This window comes from Salmo salar, chromosome 10 (assembly GCF_965601325.2).
Source record: "Salmo salar chromosome 10, fSalSal1, whole genome shotgun sequence".
In the NCBI taxonomy this organism is placed as follows: domain Eukaryota; kingdom Metazoa; phylum Chordata; class Actinopteri; order Salmoniformes; family Salmonidae; genus Salmo; species Salmo salar.
Window position 1 is genome coordinate 32,104,838 of NC_138300.1, and position 23,538 is coordinate 32,128,375.

General features: G+C 43.6%; 1 protein-coding gene across 2 annotated transcripts in view; it reads left to right on the top strand.

The window, feature by feature from the left end:
• Positions 1 to 9,630: 9,630 nt before the first annotated feature.
• The window catches only part of LOC106560230 (phospholipid phosphatase 3), a 44,071-nt gene continuing 30,163 nt past the window's right edge, over positions 9,631 to 23,538 (top strand). Inside the window, exon 1 of one of the 2 annotated variants that reach the window (XM_014122871.3) lies at positions 9,631 to 10,269. In XM_014122871.3, coding sequence (XP_013978346.2) covers positions 10,164 to 10,269 — 106 coding nt within the window. In that variant the 5' untranslated portion in view covers positions 9,631 to 10,163. The remainder of the gene's footprint in view (positions 10,270 to 23,538) is intronic. The other variant, XM_014122869.3, reaches the window with a different exon arrangement.

A 23,538-nucleotide genomic window follows, 5' to 3' on the forward strand; every position in this document is an offset into this window, starting at 1 on the left:
AAGCTATGTAGCCTGTATACTGTCCTATACTACAGTATTGTTGTTGCCCTGGTTCTCTCACCGTGGTTACATTTACGTTCCCATAAACTCAGGGCCTATCAAGAAACGCTAGTCCAGGAATGCTGACATCTGGCCTTTAAGGCCAGCAGTAGGCCCAGGCTACTGATGTTTCCTCTCTAATCAAATCAGACCTGGGGCACCAGTGAGTGGACTCTCTGGCCAATCAATTAACTCAGGGAGAAAAACATCACTAATTTGTCCAGTTTAGAAAAGAGGGGTTGTTTCTGAATAATGCACAGTTCTTTTTTTTCTAAACAAGGACACAGTTGAGTGTTTCTACCACTAGATGTCAGACAGAGCTCAGTGTTGATCCCCTGGCCTCCTATACTCATTGGTGCTGATCAGTCACACTTTTGTGCCTGGGACCACTGCTCCTCCCTATGTCTATGAGGCGCACTGACAGACAGAAGACAACACTACAGTCGTGGCCAAAAGTTTTGAGAATGACACAAATATTCATTTTCACAAAGTCTGCTGCCTCAGTTTGTATGATGGCTATTTGCATATACTCCAGAATGTTATGAAGAGTGATCAGATGAATTGCAATTAATTGCAAAGTCCCTCTTTGCCATGCAAATTAACTGAATCCCCAAAAAACATGTCCACTGCATTTCAGCCCTGCCACAAAAGGACCAGCTGACATCATGTCAGTGATTCTCTCGTTAACACAGGTGTGAGTGTTGACGAGGACAAAGCTTGAGATCACTCTGTCATGCTGATTGAGTTCGAATAACAGACTGGAAGCTTCAAAAGAGGGTGGTGCTTGGAACCATTGTTCTTCCTCTGTCAACCGTGGTTACCTGCAAGGAAACACGTGCCGTCATCATTGCTTTGCACAAAAAGAGCCTCACAGGCAAGGATATTGCTGCCAGTAAGATTGCACCTAAATCAACCATTTATCGGATCATCAAGAACTTCAAGGAGAGTGGTTTAATTGTTGTGAAGAAGGCTTCATGGCGCCCAAGAAAGTCCAGCAAGCGCCAGGACCGTCTCCTAAAGTTGATTCAGCTGCGGGATCGGGGCACCACCAGTATAGAGCTTGCTCAGAAATGGCAGCAGGCAGGTGTGAGTGCATCTGCACGCACAGTGAGGCAAAGACTTTTGGAGGATGGCCTGGTGTCAAGAAGGGCAGCAAAGAAGCCACTTCTCTCCAGGAAAAACATCAGGGACAGACTGATATTCTGCAAAAGGTACAGGGATTGGACTGCTAAGGACTGGGGTAAAGTCATTTTCTCTGATGAATCCCGTTTCCGATTGTTTGGGGCATCCGGAAAAAAGCTTGTCCAGAGAAGACAAGGTGAGCGCTACCATCAGTCCTGTGTCATGCCAACAGTAAAGCATCCTGAGACCATTCATGTGTGGGGTTGCTTCTCAGCCAAGGGAGTGGGCTCACTCACAATTTTGCCTAAGAACACAGCCATGAATAAAGAATGGTACCAACACATCCTCCGAGAGCAACTTCTCCCAACCATCCAGGAACAGTTTGGTGACAAACAATGCCTTTTCCAGCATGATGGAGCACCTTGCCATAAGGCAAAAGTGATAACTAAGTGGCACGGGGAACAAAGCATCGATATTTTGGGTCCATGGCCAGGAAACTCCCCAGACCTTAATCCCATTGAGAACTTGTGGTCAATCCTCAAGAGGCGGGTAAACAAACAAAAACCCACAAATTCGGACAAACTCCAAGCATTGATTATGCAAGAATGGGCTGCCATCAGTCAGGATGTGGCTCAGAAGTTAATTGACAACATGCCAGGGCGGATTGCAGAGGTCTTAAAAAAGAAGGGTCAACACTGTAAATATTGACTCTTTGCATCAACTTCATGTAATTGTCAATAAAAGCCTTTGACACTTGTGAAATGCTTGTAATTATACTTCAGTATTCCATAGTAACATCTGACAAAAAATATCTAAAGACACTGAAGCAGCAAACTTTGTGGAAATTAATATTTGTGTCATTCTCAAAACTTTTGGCCACGACTGTACTTTTAACTCTCAATAACAGACAGGCAGACAGACAGGCGAAACCCTTAATATGCAGATGACTGCTGGTGTTTTAATTTGAGTCTAGGCAGGACATGTTGAGTGCAGTGGCTTCAAGAATATTGCAGTATGACACCAGAGACCTTGTCATCAGGTTTGAACCTCTTGGCATAATGGATCACAGCTTGGTATGGCAACTTCTTGGCATCTGACTGCAAGGCGCTACAGAGGGTAGTGCTTATGGCCAAGTACATCACTGGGGTCGAGCTTCCTTCCATCCAGGACCTCTATACCAGGCGGTGTCAGAGGATGGCCCTAAAACACCAACCACCCAAGTCATAGGCTGTTCTCTCTGCTACCGCACGACAAGTGGTACCGATGCACCAAGGCTGGAACCAACAGGACCCTGAACAGCTTCTACCCCCAAGCCATAAGACTGCTGATAGTTATTTATATAGTTAACCAAACAGCTACCTGCGTTGACCCTTTTTGAACTAACTTTTTTGACTCCTCTCATACACTGCTACTGTTTATTATCTATCCTATTGCCTAGTCACTCTATTCCTAGTTATATGTACGGTACCAGTCAAAAGTTTGGACACACCGACTCATTCAAGGGTTTGTCTTTATTTTGACTATTTTCTACATTGTAGAATAATAGTGAAGACATCAAAACTATGAAATGACATATGGAATCATGTAGTAACCAAAAAAGTGTTAACCTCTTACATCTAGACGTTCCGCTAGCGGAACACCTACTCCAATATCCAATGATGGGCGTGGCGCGAAATACAAAGTCCTTGAAAATCCGAAAACTTCCATTTTTCAAACATATGACTATTTTACACCATTTTAAAGACAAGACTCTCCTTTATCTAACCACACTGTCCGATTTCAAAAAGGCTTTACAACGAAAGCAAAACATTAGATTATGTCAGCAGAGTACCCAGACAGAAATAATCAGACACCCATTTTTCAAGCTAGCATATAATGTCACAAAAAACAAAACCACAGCTAAATGCACTAACCTTTGATGATCTTCATCAGATGACACTCCTAGGACATTATGTTATACAATACATGCATGTTTTGTTCAATCAAGTTCATATTTATATAAAAAAACTGCTTTTTACATTAGCATGTGATGTTCAGAACTAGCAAACCCACCGAAAACTTCCGGTGAATTTACTAAATTACTCACGATAAACGTTCACAAAAAACATAACAATTATTTTAAGAATTATAGATACAGAACTCCTTTATGCAATCGAGGTGTCTGATTTTAAAATAGCTTTTCGGTGAAAGCACATTTTGCAATATTCTGAGTAGATAGCTCGCCATCACGGGCTAGCTATTTTGACACCCACCAAGTTTGGCCCTCACCAAACTCAGATTTACTATAAGAAAAATTGGATTACCTTTGCTGTTCTTCGTCAGAATGCACTCCCAGGACTTCTACTTCAATAACAAATGTTGGTTTGGGTCCAAATAATCCATAGTTATATCCAAATAGCGGCGTTTTGTTCGTGCGAAATATTCCATTACCGTACTTCGAAGCATGTCAACCGCTGTTTAAAATCAATTTTTATGCGATTTTTCTCGTAAAAAAGCGATAATATTCCGACCGGGAAACCCTGTTTTCATTCAAAGATGAAAAAATAAAAACATGGTGTCGGCTCGTGCCCCCAGTCTCATTGTTCTCTGATCGACCACTATCCAAATGCGCTACTGTTTTTCAGCCATGGCCTGCAGAGTCATCATTCCCCGTTCTGGTGCCTTCTGAGAGCCTATGGGAGCGTTAGAAAATGTCACGTTACAGCAGAGATCCCCTGTTTTGGATAGAGATGATCAAGAAGGCCAAGAAATGGTCAGAGAGGGCGCTTCCTGTTTGGAATCTTCTCAGGTTTTGGCCTGCCAAATGAGTTCTGTTATACTCACAGACACCATTCAAACAGTTTTAGAAACTTTGGAGTGTTTTCTATCCAAAGCTAATAATTATATGCATATTCTAGTTTCTGGGCAGGAGTAATAATCAGATTAAATCGGGTACGTTTTTTATCCGGCCGTGAAAATACTGCCCCCTATCCATAAAAAGTTAAATTAAAATATTGTATATTTTATATTCTTCAAAGTAGCCACCCTTTGCCTTGATGACAGCTTTGCACACTCTTGGCATTCTCTCAACCAGCTTCACCTGGAATCCTTTTACTACAGTCTTGAAAGAGTTCCCACATATGCTGAGCACTTGTTGGCTGCTTTTCCTTCACTCTGTGGTCCAACTCATCCCAAACCATCTCAATTGGGTTGAGGTCGGGTGATTGTGGAGACCAGGTCATCTGATGCAGCACTCCATCACTCTCCTTCTTTGGTCAAATAGCCCTTACACAGCCTGGAGGTGTGTTTTGGGTCATTGTCCTGTTGAAAAACAAATGATAGTCCCACTAAGCACAAACCAGATGGGATGGCCTATCGTTGCAGAATGCTGTGGTAGCCATGCTGGTTAAGTGTGCCTTGAATTCTAAATAAATCATAGACAGTGTCACCAGCAAAGCACCCCCACACCATCACACCTCCTCCTCCATGCTTCACGGTGGGAACTACACATGTGGAGATCATCTGTTCACCTACTCTGCGTCTCACAAAGACACGGCGGTTGGAAACAAAAATTTCAAATCTGGACTCATCAGACCAAAGGACAGATTTCCACCCGTCAAATTTCCATTAATCGTATTTCTTGGCCTAAGCAAGTCTTGTCTTCTTTTTTGGTGTCCTTTAGTAGTGGTTTCTTTGCAGCAATTTGACCATGAAGGCCTGATTCACGCAGTCTCTTCTGAATAGTTGATGTTGAGATGTGTCTGTTACTTGAACTCTGTGAAGCATTTATTTGGGCTGCAATTTCTGAGGCTGTTAACCTCTATGGGCTAGGCGGGACGAATTCGTCCAACCTACGTAACAGCCACTTGAAGCCTGTGGCGCGATTTTCAAAACCTTAAAAATCCTATTACTTCAATTTCTCAAACATATGACTATTTTACAGCTATTTAAAGACAAGACTCTCGTTAATCTAACCACACTGTCCGATTTCAAAAAGGCTTTACAACGAAAGCAAAACATTAGATTATGTCAGCAGAGTACCAAGCCAGAAATAATCAGACACCCATTTTTCAAGCTAGCATATAATGTCACATAAACCCAGAAGACAGCTAAATGCAGTACTAACCTTTGATGATCTTCATCAGATGACAACCCTAGGACATTATGTTATACAATACATGCATGTTTTGTTCAATCAAGTTCATATTTATATCAAAAACCAGCTTTTTACATTAGCATGTGACGTTCAGAACTAGCATACCCCCCGCAAACTTCCGGAGGAATTCGCTAACATTTTACTAAATTACTCACGATAAACGTTCACAAAAAGCATAACAATTATTTTAAGAATTATAGATACAGACCTCCTCTATGCACTCGATATGTCCGATTTTAAAATAGCTTTTTGGTGAAAGAACATTTTGCAATATTCTAAGTACATAGCCCAGGCATCACGGGCTAGCTATTTAGACACCCGGCAAGTTTAGCACTCACCATAATCATATTTACTATTATAAAAGTTTGATTACCTTTTGTTGTCTTCGTCAGAATGCACTCCCAGGACTGCTACTTCAATAACAAATGTTGGTTTGGTCCAAAATAATCCATCGTTATATCCGAATAGCGGCGTTTTGTTCGTGCGTCCCAGACACTATCTGAAATGGTAAATCAGGGTCGCGCGCATGGCGCAATTCGTGACAAAAAAAATCTAAATATTCCATTACCGTACTTCGAGGCATGTCAACCGCTGTTTAAAATCCATTTTTATGCCATTTTTCTCGTAAAAAAAGCGATAATATTCCGACCGGGAATGTCCATTTAGCTAAACTGAGGAAAGTAAACAAAGCTTTCGGTCGACGCGGGCACGCGCCTGAGTCTCACAGTACTGTAACCAGCCACTACCCAAACGCGCTACTTTGTTTCAGCCAGAGCCTGCAAAGCCACGATTCAGCTTTTTGCCGCCTTCTGAGACCCTATGGCAGCCGTAGGAAGTGTCACGGGACAGCTAAGATCCTCACTCTTCAATAAACAGAGACAAGAATAACGACACCTTGTCAGACAGGCCACTTCCTGCCTGAAACCTTGTCAGGTTTTTGCCTGCCAAATGAGTTCTGTTATACTCACAGACACCATTCAAACAGTTTTAGAAACTTTAGGGTGTTTTCTATCCATATGTAATAAGTATATGCATATTCTAGTTACTGGGTAGGAGTGGTAACCAGATTAAATCGGGTACGTTTTTTATCCAGCCGTGTCAATACTGCCCCCTATCCTAAACAGGTTAACCTCTCTAGGCTAGGCGGGACGAATTCGTCCCACCTACGTAACAGCCACTGCCAGCCTGTGGCGCGATTTTCAAAACCTTAAAAATCCTATTACTTCAATTTCTCAAACATATGACTATTTTACCGCCATTTAAAGACAAGACTCTCGTTAATCTAACCACACTGTCCGATTTCAAAAAGGCTTTACAACGAAAGCAAAACATTAGATTATGTCAGCAGAGTACCAAGCCAGAAATAATCAGACACCCATTTTTCAAGCCAGCATATAATGTCACCAAAACCCAGAAGACAGCTAAATGCAGCACTCACCTTTGATGATCTTCATCAGATGACAACCCTAGGACATTATGTTATACAATACATGCATGTTTTGTTCAATCAAGTTCATATTTATATCAAAAACCAGCTTTTTACATTAGCATGTGACGTTCAGAACTAGCATACCCCCCGCAAACTTCCGGGGAATTCGCTAACATTTTACTAAATTACTCACGATAAACGTTCACAAAAAGCATAACAATTATTTTAAGAATTATAGATACAGACCTCCTCTATGCACTCGATATGTCCGATTTTAAAATAGCTTTTTGGTGAAAGCACATTTTGCAATATTCTAAGTACATAGCCCAGGCATCACGGGCTCGCTATTTAGACACCCGGCAAGTTTAGCACTCACCATAATCATATTTACTATTATAAAAGTTTCATTACCTTTTGTTGTCTTCGTCAGAATACACACCCAGGACTGCTACTTCAATAACAAATGTTGGTTTGGTCCAAAATAATCCATCGTTATATCCGAATAGCGGCGTTTTGTTCGTGCGTTCCAGACACTATCCGAAATAGTAAAGAAGTGTCACGCGCATGGCGCAATTCGTGACAATAAAATTCTAAGTATTCCATTACCGTACTTCGAAGCATGTCAACCGCTGTTTAAAATCAATTTTTACTACATTTTTCTCATAGAAAAGCGATAATATTCCGACAGGGAATCTCCTTTTCGGCAAACAGAGGAAAAAAATCCCAAAGGCGGGGGCGGTCGGGGTCATGCGCATAAGCCAGTGTCTCTTGATCGGCCACTTGAGAAAGGCGATAATGTGTTTCAGCCTGGGGCTGGAATGACGACATTCTGTTTTTTCCCGGGCTCTGAGAGCCTATGGAAGACGTGGGAAGTGTCACGTTAGAGCAGAGATCCTTAGTAAATGATAGAGATGGAAAAGAAGTTCAACAAATGGTCAGACAGGCCACTTCCTGTAAAGGAATCTCTCAGGTTTTGACCTGCCATTTGAGTTCTGTTATACTCACAGACACCATTCAAACAGTTTTAGAAAATTTAGGGTGTTTTCTATCCATATGTAATAAGTATATGCATATTCTAGTTACTGGGTAGGAGTGGTAACCAGATTAAATCGGGTATGTTTTTTATCCAGCCGTGTCAATGCTGCCCCCTAGCCCTAACAGGTTAACGCTTTTATGGTTACTACATGATTCCATATGTGTTATTTCATGGATTTGATGTCTTCACTATTATTCGACAATGTAGAAAATAGTACAAATAAATAAAAACCCTTGAATGAGTAGGTGTGTCCAAACTTTTGACTGGTACTGTACATATCTACCTCAATTACCTTGTACCCCTGCACATCAACTCGGTACTGGTATAGCCAAGTTATCGTTACTCTTGTGTATTTATTATGACTTTTATTATGACTTTTCTATCATTTTCTCTCTCTGCATTGTTGGGAAGGGCCAGTAAGTAAACATTTCACTGTTAGTCTACAACTGTTGTTTACGAAGTATGTGACAAATAAAAATGTATTGGATTTGAGATACAATGCTGTGTGCACTAACTATCTCTCTGCTATACAGTTACCGTGCTCACCATCCACACCTTGGAACTATGAAATGTGCCTACGGCCTGTATGTGCCTGTATGGAATTCTTGCTGTATTTTTTATCTTTGCTGCTAATAAATGGGGAAAAGCCCCATGGATCTCATCTAAATCTGGAATATTTCTGAATATTTTCAATCCCACCTGTGCTAGAGTGGATATCAGGAACTTTTGACTATGTTAGCCACTATTAATCTCATCAAGAGTTTCAGATATTTTGGCAATGGCATTTAGGAGAGGTGTTGGACTAACAGACAAAAGGTTGCTGGTTTAAATCCCGTTTGGTAAACTCTGTAAATTGAATGCCCATACGTTCAGTGACCAGTTACGTGTGAGTACAAGGTCGTGTTCATTAAGGCACACTGTACCAAAACGTTTTTAAAACGTTTGGCAAAGTGACATTTAAACAAGCTTTCTTTGGACACATTCAGATACCTTTTAATTTCATTCAATTTCTTAGCGTTTTCTTCTGTTTCATGCCAACTGTACATGACTCAGATATTTGGTTTCGCCATCAGTAATGCAGTAATGAAGGCCTACTATAGTTGCAGCCTGGTCTCATAGACTCGACTTAACATAGTAAATTAAATCCGGGATCTGAAATTAGTATGATATGTTTGGTATGGTTACATAAGACAGGTTACTATAACGCGAACACCAAGCAACCAAAATGTTGCGTGTCGAATCTCATCATGGACAACTTTAGCATTTGAGCTAATTAGCAACTTTGCAACTACTTACACATGTTTTTCTACTTTTCAACTACTTAGCATGTCAGCTAACCCTTCCCCTAACCCTTTAACCTAACTTCCAACCTTAACCCTAAACTTAATCCTTAACTCTAAATCCTAGCCTAGCTAACGTTTGCCACCCAGTTAGCGTTAGAGACCTAGCCACCTGGCTAACTTTATCCAAAACAAATGGGAATTCGTAACATATCATATGTATGTAAAATTCATAACATATTGTACGAATTGCAATTTGTAACATCATACGAATTGATATTCGTAACATATCATACGAAATCGATGATTGAATTCCACAAATTATTACATACCATACGAAACATAACATATCATGGTAAATGTATGGTCCCGGATTTACGTACAGAATAATACGAAATGCTCGGAGACCAGGTTGGTAGTAGTGACAGGGGGCCCACCGCCCACGGACGCCGCTTTATGGTGCGCCCTGTGCGCTCTGTGTTCTGTGTTGGCCTCCCCAGTACCCGCCGCTGGGAGCAGTGTCAGACTGCTCTTATCCAGGTCCAGAGAACGTTTACTAGCATGAGGTATGGAGCTAATTACTGAGCCGTAGCAGAGAGAAGAGAAGAAGGCTGAGCCTGAGACTGCTGAGAAGGAGGGTGAGGAGGAGGAGGAGGAGAAGAGGAAGGGTTGATAAAACTACCATCTCTCTCTCTCTGCGCTCAGAGCGCTATTCTCTGCCAGGCTTTGAAGCTGACAGAGAGAGAGGAGACAGAAGCACGATTCGTTCATCATAGCGCCTTTACAGAAGTTTACCATCCCAAATCGTGAACCGGACAGACGAAAGGTTTTAATCCAGGATCTGAAGAGGCGATTTATGGTGAAAAGTATGCTTTTCTAAAGTAAAATATTTGGACAGACGAGGCATCGCATCGTTGCAGCGCTGATACAAAGTTTGCAGGTCCTCTACTTAGTTGGGAAGTTCGTTTCCCATAGTTGGCTTCTGAGTGACCTCTGCTTCTTCTCGGCTGGAATCCTTGAAAGACTAAATAACGTGATTTAGATAGTTTGGAGCGCTGGTGGAATTTTAACTGGAGACGGAGTTCTTCCATGCAACAGTTGGCTATTTTGTACGAGTAAGCCATGGCACAACAGACCAGAAACGGAGGGACCTCATTGAACAACAACGGCACCGATATCACCAAGAGGAAACTGTTGACAGGACTGGATCTCTTCTGCCTGCTACTAGGTGAGTTTCAAAAACATATTCGGCCTATACTGTAAACAAATGAAATTACATGACAGCATTGAATACCCTATAACATGACAATAACATTCCAATACTGTCACACTGTAATGGCATCGGGGAAAGTGTGGCCTATAATACACTGGACAATTAGGCTACATAACATATTTAACACTTTAAAGGGTGTGGCCAGAATGTATACCATGGCGCTCACCATCATGGTGCGGTAGTGTGTTATTAGTAAAACATAAAAACAGAACCACTCTGCAGACTGTTACAACAGAGAGAGATGGAGAGGCGGCTGGAGTGGATGCGCCGCGCTGAGCAGAGAGAGAGCGGGTGTCAGAGAGGACACAACGCCAACATTTACACAGAGGGACAGGTTAGGTCTACAATATTACAAATAATTGAATATGTTAACAACCGGCAACATGTCCACCTAACACGCTTATCGTTAACGTGATCAGACCGTAAAATATGTGAGACGGTGAGAACCAGGACCACGGGACTCTGTTTTAAGTGCCGCTGAGAGAGTGAGAGAACACTGTGGTTGACGTGATGTGAAGTGGTCAAACAGGTTATTATGGTTGCCTAAAGACCACTGTCTGACTGAAAAATACTCTATGAGAATGAACCTACTCAATGTATTTAGTTGCGATTAAGTCAAATTGTTCATAAATGTTTCTATAATTGGATATTATATTATCCCAATTAACAGTGGGACAGGTCCCTGCTGTGTGTGTGTGTGTGTGTGTTTATGTTGATGTGCGTGTGTCCAGGGGTGAGAGATGTTGGAGATGTTTTGAAGTGCTGCAACTTTACCATTTTACTGCCCCTTAAATAGTCTGCCAGCCCCTCTCCACAACCTTTTCCCTTACCATCATCCTCCGTTACCCCTATTACTTCTATTACCCTCTTGAGCTGCCTTTCCATCTAGAGAACAGAAATGGTATGAAACAGGACTAGAGCTTTGGAATGGTGTGGAATTGGAATTGGAATACAAATGGAATGCTGTGGAATTGGAATATAAATATAAATGGAACATGGAATGTGATTATGCTCTGGAGTGCTATTCCAATAGGACATTCATTTTAGGACATGCAGCATTGACGCAGGTCAGGCAAGGCAGTGGTGTGTGTTTGTGTTTGTTTGACTGAGGTGATGATGGCTTGTTTGAACAGTGCCAGCCATCTCCTTCTCTCTTTATCTCTCGTTCCCCCCTTTTCTCTCTTTCTTTACACGTTCTCTCCCACAACCCTACAGCAAATCTCCTTCAGCTGCCTCCCAGATCAACTCTCTCTCTCTCTCTCTCTCTCTCTCTCTCTCTCTCTCTCTCTCTCTCTCTCTCTCTCTCTCTCTCTCTCTCTCTCTCTCTCTCTCTCTCTCTCTCTCTCTCTGTCTATCTGCGTGGAGTAATTGCTTAAACATTTGTGTTGTGAGGTGGGGGAATGCCTCTTCACTGTAAACCCAGCGGTGTGCAAAGAGAGAGAGAGAGAAAAAAGAGCAAGAGAGAGAGAGAGAGAGAGAGAGGAGAGAGAGATTAGGGAAAGCAAAAGGTGAAAGAGAACAATAACAGTTCTATAGTGTTTGCCCTCACAAGACAATCTGATATAGGAGAGATAAAGTCCCGGTTTCTTCACAAGCATCACTCTGTCTAGAAACAGCTACAAATGTCAGACATCCATTATAGGACATGCAGCATTGACGCAGGCAAGGCAATAGGGTGTGTTTGTGTTTGTTTGTCTGAGGTGATGATGGCTCGTTTGAACAATGCCAAACCATCTCTCTCTCTCTCTACGGGGAATGCGTGGAGTAATTGCTTAAACATTTATGTTCGAGGCAGGGGGAATGCCTCTTCACTGTAAGCCCAGCGCTGTGCTCTGAGAGAGAGCGAGAGAGAGAGGGAGAGAGAAAGAGCAACAGAGAGAGAGATTAGGGGAGGCAAAATAACAGTAACAGTTCTATAGTTTTTGCCCTCAAAAGACAAGCTTGATCATATATAGTAGAGATAAAGTCCCGGTTTCTTCACAAGCATCACCCTGTCTAGAAACAGCTACAAATGTCAGACACCATTTCCCAGCGAGTTTATATTTCTATTAGTGTGCTTATTAAAACGTCTCAGACACACATACAGTACAGTGTTTCATCTCTAGCATATAAACTCCGAAACAGAAACACTGTTTCATATAAACTCTGTGACAGTCTTTGAATCCATGTGGAGTAGATTTCCTCCACAAACCAACTTCCTCCACTTTACAAACACAGGCCTGGGCGCATTGTGCTTGTTGTCAACACACACACACACTCATACACATACTCTCTTTGTGATTCTAAACACAGACAAGCTGTCTTTTATTGATTCGATGGCCTGGTTTAGTGTGGGTAAGGGAGGGAGAGGTGTAGAGGGGGATGGATCTAGTGACTAAGGAGAGGAGATAGAGGGGGGCTATCAGGGGGAATGAAAGGGGTAAGGAGGAATGCGCGTTTGCAGAGAACTTGAAGAATGTGTGATTATGAATGGACTTTGTCCTCACCCGTGTGTGTGTGTGTGTGTGTGTGTGTGTGTGTGTGTGTGTGTGTGTGTGTGTGTGTGTGTGTGTGTGTGTGTGTGTGTGTGGTTCGTGGCAGGAGAACTTCAGGGATCTGACAGAGTACCTACCACTCCTCCAACACATGAAGTCTGCTGGTGAACACCATCTAGGCAGACAGTCTATAGACCCTCCTGTTACTCTTGGGTAAATCTAAGATAATACATCAGCTTCAATACTGCCAGAGAGAACAGCAGCCCATAGAGGATTTGAGACAGACAGATTTACTATGGAGAGTTAATCCCATACTGCCAGAGAGAACAGCAGCCCAGAGAGGAATTGAGACAGACAGATTTACTATGGAGAGTTAATCCCATACTGCCAGAGAGAACAGCAGCCCATAGAGGATTTGAGACAGACAGATTTACTATGGAGAGTTAATCCCATACTGCCAGAGAGAACAGCAGCCCAGAGAGGAATTGAGACAGACAGATTTACTATGGAGAGTTAATCCCATACTGCCAGAGAGAACAGCAGCCCAGAGAGGAATTGAGACAGACAGATTTACTATGGAGAGTTAATCCCATACTGCCAGAGAGAACAGCAGCCCATAGAGGATTTGAGACAGACAGATTTACTATGGAGAGTTAATCCCATACTGCCAGAGAGAACAGCAGCCCAGAGAGGAATTGAGACAGACAGATTTACTATGGAGAGTTAATCCCATACTGCCAGAGAGAACAGCAGCCCAGAGAGGAATTGAGACAGACAGATTTACTATGGAGAGTTAATCCCATACTGCCAGAGAGAACAGCAGCCCATAGAGGATTTGAGACAGACAGATTTACTATGGAGAGTTAATCCCATACTGCCAGAGAGAACAGCAGCCCAGAGAGGAATTGAGACAGACAGATTTACTATGGAGAGTTAATCCCATACTGCCAGAGAGAACAGCAGCCCAGAGAGGAATTGAGACAGACAGATTTACTATGGAGAGTTAATCCCATACTGCCAGAGAGAACAGCAGCCCAGAGAGGAATTGAGACAGACAGATTTACTATGGAGAGTTAATCCCATACTGCCAGAGAGAACAGCAGCCCAGAGAGGAATTGAGACAGACAGATTTACTATGGAGAGTTAATCCCATACTGCCAGAGAGAACAGCAGCCCATAGAGGATTTGAGACAGACAGATTTACTATGGAGAGTTATTCCCATACTGCCAGAGAGAACAGCAGCCCAGAGAGGAATTGAGACAGACAGATTTACTATGGAGAGTTAATCCCATACTGCCAGAGAGAACAGCAGCCCAGAGAGGAATTGAGACAGACAGATTTACTATGGAGAGTTAATCCCATACTGCCAGAGAGAACAGCAACCCAGAGAGGAATTGAGACAGACAGATTTACTATGGAGAGTTAATCCCATACTGCCAGAGAGAACAGCAGCCCAGAGAGGAATTGAGACAGACAGATTTACTATGGAGACTTAATCCCATACTGCCAGAGAGAACAGCAGCCCAGAGAGGAATTGAGACAGACAGATTTACTATGGAGAGTTAATCCCATACTGCCAGAGAGAACAGCAGCCCAGAGAGGAATTGAGACAGACAGATTTACTATGGAGAGTTAATCCCATACTGCCAGAGAGAACAGCAGCCCAGAGAGGAATTGAGACAGACAGATTTACTATGGAGAGTTAATCCCATACTGCCAGAGAGAACAGCAGCCCAGAGAGGAATTGAGACAGACAGATTTACTATGGAGAGTTAATCCCATACTGCCAGAGAGAACAGCAGCCCAGAGAGGAATTGAGACAGACAGATTTACTATGGAGAGTTAATCCCATACTGCCAGAGAGAACAGCAGCCCAGAGAGGAATTGAGACAGACAGATTTACTATGGAGAGTTAATCCCATACTGCCAGAGAGAACAGCAGCCCAGAGAGGAATTGAGACAGACAGATTTACTATGGAGAGTTAATCCCATACTGCCAGAGAGAACAGCAGCCCATAGAGGAATTGAGACAGACAGATTTACTATGGAGAGTTAATCCCATACTGCCAGAGAGAACAGCAGCCCATAGAGGAATTGAGACAGACAGATTTACTATGGAGAGTTAATCCCATACTGCCAGAGAGAACAGCAGCCCATAGAGGAATTGAGACAGACAGATTTACTATGGAGAGTTAATCCCATACTGCCAGAGAGAACAGCAGCCCAGAGAGGAATTGAGACAGACAGATTTACTATGGAGAGTTAATCCCATACTGCCAGAGAGAACAGCAGCCCAGAGAGGAATTGAGACAGACAGATTTACTATGGAGAGTTAATCCCATACTGCCAGAGAGAACAGCAGCCCATAGAGGATTTGAGACAGACAGATTTACTATGGAGAGTTAATCCCATACTGCCAGAGAGAACAGCAGCCCAGAGAGGAATTGAGACAGACAGATTTACTATGGAGAGTTAATCCCATACTGCCAGAGAGAACAGCAGCCCATAGAGGAATTGAGACAGACAGATTTACTATGGAGAGTTAATCCCATACTGGCAGTTGGACACAAACAGTGTCTGCTGATTAGCATAACACACACACACACACACACACACACACACACACACACACACACACACACACACACACACACACACACACACACACACACACACCACACACACACACACACACACACACACACACACACACACACAGCGTCCCGGGGCTGTGGGAGAGTGGAGATTGCGGATGTTTTTTAGAAGACATGTTTTATGTGGAGAGACGCTGTGCTCTTTAGGAAACAACACTTCTAAAAACAGACCTCACCTCAGCCCTGCTCTACAGCTGCACAATGGGACTGGAGTGCTGTGTGTGTCTGTGTGTGTCTGTGTGTCTGTGTGTTCGTGTTCGGACTAGAGCTGGGAAGCTATTCAAGGTTGGCGTCTTTCTCAGAATATAAATTCAAGTCCCCCCCTCTCTCCTCTCCACTCTGACTTGTTATCCAGTTGGCTGCTCAGAAAGCAACAAACAGTGAAAGTCAATGCTAAGTAAATGTCTCTATAGCGGCCAATCTTATTAATCTGAGCAGAGACACATCTCCTGTTCATTCCGTAATGCATCTGAGTGAGATATCGGCCCTGTTACCGTGTTACCATTAGCTGAACATGAGAATTGAGGTAATGTGCGTTTTTATGTGCAGTCTGACCTGAAGTCAGTCTCTGAGGGAGATGAGAGAGTAGCCTTACAGCCCGGGGGAATCGCCCTATGCTAGTGTTATACTCCTATAGCTGCTGTTAGCATTAACCCTAGTCTCTACCTCCCATTAAGACCTATAGCATTACATTATATTACAGCAGTTTCACCTTTTACCTTTAACCCATTCAGTTACATGCATCTCGTTAACATAATACTCCACCTCCTCCGGTATAAGGTACAGATAATGGAAACACTTGAGAAAGTGAGGGATTCCAGGTATATTGAAAGCAGGTGCTTTCACACAGGTGTGGTTCCTGAGTTAATTAAGCAATTAACATCCCATCATGCTAAGGGTCATGTATAAAAATGTTGGGCAGGCCATAATTTTGGCTACTGTGTCTATGCTCCCATAGGATGACAATGCCTCCATCCACAGGGCACGAGTGGTCACTGAATGGTTTGATAAGCATGAAAACAATGTAAACCATATGCTATGGCCGTCTCAGTCACCAGATCTCAACCCAATTGAACACTTATGGGAGATTCTGGAGCGGCGCCTAACACAGCGTTTTCCACCACCATCAACAAAACAGAAAATTGTGGAATTTATTGTGGAAGAATGGTGTCGCATTCCTTCAATAGAGTTCTAAACACTTGTAGAATCTATGCCAAGATGTATTGAAGCTATTCTGGCTCGTGGTGGCCCAAACCCTATTAATACACTTTATGTTGGTGTTTCCTTTAATTTGGCAGTTACCTGTACATCTACTTCCCCAGCCACTTTACTCTGACTGACTAACCGGCTCTATAAATATTTTCCAGAATTTCTTACATTCCCCATCAGCCAGCAGTACCGAGCTCTCTTGAAGTGACATCTGGTGTAATTGTGTGTGTGTGTGTGTGTGTGTGTGTGTGTGTGTGTGTGTGTGTGTGTGTGTGTGTGTGTGTGTGTGTGTGTAGGGGGCACTCAGGAAAGGGTGGGAAACGGAAAGGTAGTGTTGGTCGGACGTAGGTGTGGCTCACTATACCGTCCACTTTCCAGCCCTTCCCCCCTCCTCTTCACATCCCACTACCTCCGGCTCCCCCCTCTTCCCTCTCCCTGCCTCTACCTCCCTGTAACCCCATTTCCACTCTGCCATCTCCCTCCTCCCCTCCTCCCTCTTCCTCCAATCAGTGGAGTGATGGTGCGAGTGGGACCCTGTAGAGGGAGGAATATGTTGGGTCTGTGGTAGTAATGAGTTATAGATGTCACTGGGCCTAGCGTGAGTGGTTTACAGGCAGGCTGTTAGGGCTAGTGTTTGTCAGGCGCCTGTTGGATGGATGACTAATCTAACCATAGGTGGCTCACATGGCAACTGTAAACACACACACACACACACACACACACACACACACACACACACACACACACACACACACACACACACACACACACACACACACACACACACACACACATACACACACACCAGCCAGGTCGCGCAAGATCCACTGCGAAATTAGACGTCCGTCCAGGTAAGCAGGATGTCAGAAGGTGACTTCAAAATATGCCACTAAGGGCAACGGTGAGCGCTATTACCATCAAGTAGGCTTGGGTTTTGCTAAGGCATTGTGGATGGGGATGGCGGATGGGGGTAAGCCATGAGCTGAGGGTCGCGTGTTCAATCCCAGTGCTAGACACACATTTTTTATTTTGGGGGTTTTAACACTAGAACCCCTGGCCCTCAAGGAACCCCCCTTCGAGCTAACGAGCAGTCATTCTGAATGCAACATTCTAACAGTTTAATTAATACATTTTATATTGGCAAAAAAATGATTTGGTTGTATTTATGAAGGTCTTAGGTAACATTAGAATATGACGATTTTTTAAATTAATAATCAAATAACAGCATTTTCTTTAGTTTATGGTTCTGTAGGCTATATGTAAAAAGGAAAAACACAACTTCAAGTGTTTAATAAATGTTATTCATGGAGTGCCTTTGTTACAACTATGAAACAGAAAGTCGTGTTGGAAGGCGGTAACAGCTTCTCTTTATAACAACCAAATACAAAGAAATACCCCAACCACCAAGATGCACAGTCAGTGATGACATTTTGGTCTGATCATTTTCCCGTAGCATTGTCACCGGCTTGTTCTATCCAAACCATGCCGTCCCTTCCTCTCTGCTGTCTCACCTTTTCATTAGGTGGAGGCACGGACACCTGATCAGTGTGCAACGTCCCCACCATCTGAGTCGTTTTCATTCAGATTTTGCAGCAACGCTAACACAGCATGTGCATCCATTCGTCTTGGTCTTCATGCCATTGTAAATTGTGCACGCTCTCACTGTTACTACAAGTAGGCCAGAGTGGACTGATAAGACTGCTTGGATTTAGTGGACTGATATAGGGTACATATCATTTAGAGATTATAATTAGTAGATCAATACAGTAGAATGGCCTGCCCTGTTCTTCATTCACAATTGGTGATTACATAATTATGCATTGTTCGCTGTTACTCGCTCATCAACTCACCCATTCTCTCCCATCATTCTTCATTTATTTCATCTGTTGTTATATCTGTGAAATTAGTTTCGGTATAGTTTAGGTTCAGTTTTGAGGCAATTATCGGGGTGATTATCAATTGGGCACGGCACCTTCAAATGTTGGGAGAAGGAGAGGCAACGTGGAAAACATTCAAAAAATGACATTTCCTCCTAAAACTGGTTATAACTCCAGTTCTGTTTGTGATATTAAAATTCTAACGACGACAGTATGTTATATAGACTTATTTAGAATAAGTCAAGGATGGAGGGGGGAATGACTTCTTAATTTTCACGATTTCACAGTATTATTTTACCTCATAGTGTGCAAATACTGTATATAAAACACAGGGAGATATCCCGATTTTTTGACTGCACTGGGCTTTTAACCCTATCCCAAACCCTTAATTTAACCATTTGGGATTAATGCCTAAACTTAACCTTCGAAATTAGACGTTTATGGGCAAACATCTGATTTGTGCAGTGAGACTGTGAGAGCTTATTGCACACACACACACACACACACACACACACACACACACACACACACACACACACACACACACACACACACACACACACACACACACACACACACACACACACACACACACACAGTTAGGTCACATACACACACACACACACACACACCACACACACACACACACACACACACACACACACACACACACACACACACACACACACACACACACACACACACAGAGAGACATAGAGAAACACAAAAAAACAAACACATACTTAGGGTTAATTGTTGTGTCCGGTGCTGTTTATTCTCCTGTAGACCAAACACAGTTGTGTTTACAGTGAAGTGTTACAACCCCATTCTTACAGCTCCAGACAGTATTATAGCCCTTTACGGGGCCAGACTTCATACACAATGACCCCGGCCCCCACACTACAGACAGACAGCAGTTGGAGTGGGAATCATTAGGCTAATATGGGAAGAGGAGCTGTGTTTATATTCACAGGGACACAGACTACCGATATGTTTACAGGGCTGTATACTTCAGGAGAGAAGAGATAAACCATTATTGGATTGACAAGATTATATGTAATCTAATATATCATCTAGAGATAATTATATATACACCCCCACTCATTTCTCCTCTGCCATAGCTGTATTATGCTGCAAAGGTTATGGTGAGAGAGGTCTGCAGTACTATGCCTGACATTTACTGTATACACACATTGTGCACACATACTCCCCTTGCTCCATTCATTTACAGTTCTGTGCATTGATACAGTCAGGCATGTGAACATGGTTCATATCATGTATAGGGCATTTCTGGTTTGGTATTGTGATATCATGGGATAGTTGCTATATGGTTAGGCCTATGGGTGTGGATTGCTTCTCTATTCAGACCCTGTGTTGTGTAATATATGCCATTTAGCAGATGCTTTTATCCGAAGCCACTTACAGTCATGCGTGCATACATTTTATGTATGGGTGGTCGCGGGAATCAAACCCACTACCCTGGCGTTACAATCGCCATGCTCTACCAACTGAGCTACAAAGGTGAGGCTGCTCCTGAGGCTTTAGCTCCAGAAATGTACTGGGTTGCATAACTACAGTAGTTTGAGACCCTTGCATGTTGACTACACCAACCTTCATACAGGGCACCCGGACTGTGTGCATGATAATAAGCTACTGTGGCACCATGCCCAGGCTGATGTGTGTCCCTTAAACAGACAGTTGGTCTCTGACTACTGGGCATAATGGCTCCAGTGGAACTACCACTTTTAGGGCTCCCGAGTGACGCAGCGTTCTAAGGCACTGCATCTCAGTGCTAGAGGTGTCACTACAGACCCTGGTTCGATTCCGGGCTGTATCACAACCAGCTGTGATTGGAAGTCCCATAGGGTGGTGCACAATTGTGTTAGGGTTAGGCTGTCATTGTAAATAAGAATTTGTTCTTGGCTGACTTGGCTGACTAGTTAAATACATTTACACACAGTTGGTGTGTGAGACTATGGGTTGTATGGCTAGATGATAATGATACACTCCTGAGGTTTCTGAGACCTCAGGGCTGTCATTAGATATGTTAGTGTGACAGACTGGACTGTGTGTGTGTGTGTGTGTGTGTGTGTGTGTGTGTGTGTGTGTGTGTGTGTGTGTGTGTGTGTGTGTGTGTGTGTGTGTGTTTACTTGCCATATGCGGTCCCCTTGTGCGTGCTGTCAGCAGCAGGTTGAGTGATAGGAATTGGGATGAGGTCTCACTGTAACTGTCCTCTCCTCCGCTCATCTTTCTCTCCTGTGTGTGTGTGATCCTGCATGTGTCTTTCCTCCACAAACTGTTTTAGAATGGTGTTGAACTCTTGATTATAATTTTAGGGTGTTTAGCAGTATGTTCTAAGTGTGGGTTTAAAGTTTGGGTTTCAAGTGTGTGTTAAGTGGAATTCTGTGTGTGGGAATCACACATAAACATCTGACCAACCCTTCTGTTTCTCTCTCTGGTCTCTCTCTCTGGTCTCTTCCTCTGGTCTCTCCCTTCTCTCTGTCCTTACCTTCCCTGATAGGGCCTCATCTCTCCATCTCTTCTCTTCAATGTCACACCGGCCCCTCTGTCCTCAGTACTAACTATCTCGCTCTCTCTGGGGGTGGGGAGATATTCACTGTTTAGAGGAACAATGGTTCTTTTGATGCGTCTGGACTCTTTGTATCATATCGCTAATGAGCACTAATAGTCCTCTAGTATAGCGAGGGATGGAGGGGGAGAGATAGAAGGAAGGGAGAGATAAAGGGAGAGCGGGAGGGAGAGAGAGATTGTTTATCTATTTCACTTGCTTTGGCAGTGTAAACATATGTTTCCCATGCCAATAAAGCCCTTTGAATTGAATTGAGAGAGAGTTCCTCAGCTAGTCCTCCCCTCCCTCAGTGTGATTGGCTGGTCATTTAGTTGACAGGAGACTGACTTACAGAGGTGGCTGTATGGGCAGCCAGGTCACTCAAGATCCACTGTGTAATTTGACATCCATCCAGGTAATGTTTTAACCCTATCCAAAACCTTAACCCTTACCTTAACCATTCGTAAGTAGTGCCTAAACTTAACCTTCCAAATTTGACTTTTATGGACAAACGTCTGATTCTGCAGTGAGACTGAGAGCTAGTTGATATGTGGCTGTATATTACACTGTGTAAGACTGTTGTTTGGCTGTGGTCTTATCCAGCTTTTAGTTCTTATCCTTATCTCTATCTCTCTCTATCCTGTTTACATACAGAGGGCTGTAGAGGAGAGGCTCACAGGCTCACAGCTTCACTGGAGAACAATACCGAGAACATTCACAGCCTAGCCACGATTTAACACCCATTGTCTTGATTTAGAAACACACACACACAACTCCATGGCAGGGGTAGCAGGTCTGGGCTGGGTTTCCCAAAATCATGGTAGCACTAAGATAATCTTTCATCCATTTAGTTTAAACGGAATTAAGATGATTTTAGTGCTACTATGCTTTTTGGGAAACCAGCCCTGATCTCTAGCCCAGACAGAGACACCCTAGTCACTATTACAGTCCACTCTACCCTTAGTGACAGCTGGAACTCTGGTGCTCTGATATCAGGGCCTCGGGGTAAGGATGGGTGGAGAAGGGGAGGAGGACAGGGGAATGAGTAGAGGTAGAGAGATGGAGGGGTAGAGGAGAGGAGAGTCATCAGTTTTCAAAGGGCATCCAGCCCTCCTCTCCAGACCAGGTCTTTGTAATAACACCATTATAGCAACAATAGAGAAACGCCCAGCGGGCCTGACAGACGGCTCCATACTCTATAGTCTATACTCTATATAGCTCTGGGAGTGTGTGTGCTGCTGGAGTCATATGGGGTCTCGGGTTTCCCTCCTAAAGCAGATTTCACATGATGGCAGAAATGTGCTGGACACCCCAGTCCCCATGGGGTCAGGCACAGGAGCAGGTGGAAGATCAAATCGTTTGAACTTTGAGCACAGCAGCACTGCCTCAAAAGTGCCATGCTGGGCACAGCATCCCCATCCTATGGAAAGCAGCTGTTTTTCCCCTTATAAAGAAAAGACTAGGGGGAACGTTGAGTTATGTAACAGCTACTCTCTTCCTTCAGATCTAAAAACACCTAAGTGCTAGGGGTAGAGGGTAGGGGGAGCTCATAGAGAATGATAGAGACCTATAGTGGCCAAAAGGCAGTATTAGCGTGGGCAGTGCCATTGAGGGCTTCCACCATTTAAATGTAGTTCAACTGGATGGGACTTCCAACTTCATTGGCTGATCCCTCCTAGTGACTCCAACCGGGTCATCAGGAGGGATCAACCTACTGTGAAGAAGAAAATGGACTACTTCAAAATGGAGATTGCCTCAATGGCGCTGCCCATGTTGTCACAGATGCCATAATAGCACAGATACAATGATGAGGCCTCTTTCCATCTCTATGGGAGGGGGGGGGGGGGGGGGGGGGGGGGGGGGGTTGGAACAAGGACCCCAGAGGCTCTCCTTTGCAGGTGCCTGTCTGTAAAGACCCTTGGCCCAGAGGTTGTCCTATCAGGTGCCTGTGTGTAAAAAGCTGGTTGTTTATTGGTGTGAATAAAATCTCTCAGAGTAAGCACGTTTGAGCCGCACCCCCTACCCTGCCTAGCCCTGGCTAGCTGGCTGCCCTTTCACTGCAGCATTAAAGAGGCCATTCATTCTGTACACTGCTCTGCTGACACAGCAGCTTGTCTCTCTGTGTGTGTGTGGTGTGTGTGTGTGTGTGTGTGTGTGTGTGTGTGTGTGTGTGTGTGTGTGTGTGTGTGTGTGTGTGTGTGTGTGTGTGTGTGTGTGTGTGTGTGTGTGTGTGTGTGACAAAGCTCTCTCAAACACACTCATACACAGATCAGCTGTGGTGTAGAATTGAAAATGCTAGCAGAGAGGAGAGGAGAACAGAGGAATTGAAAGGATGAGAAGGGCTCCTGAGTGGCACAGCGGTCTAAGGCACTGCATCTCAGTGTAAGAGGCATCACTACAGTCTCTGGTTCAAATCAAGGCTGTATCACATCCGGCTGT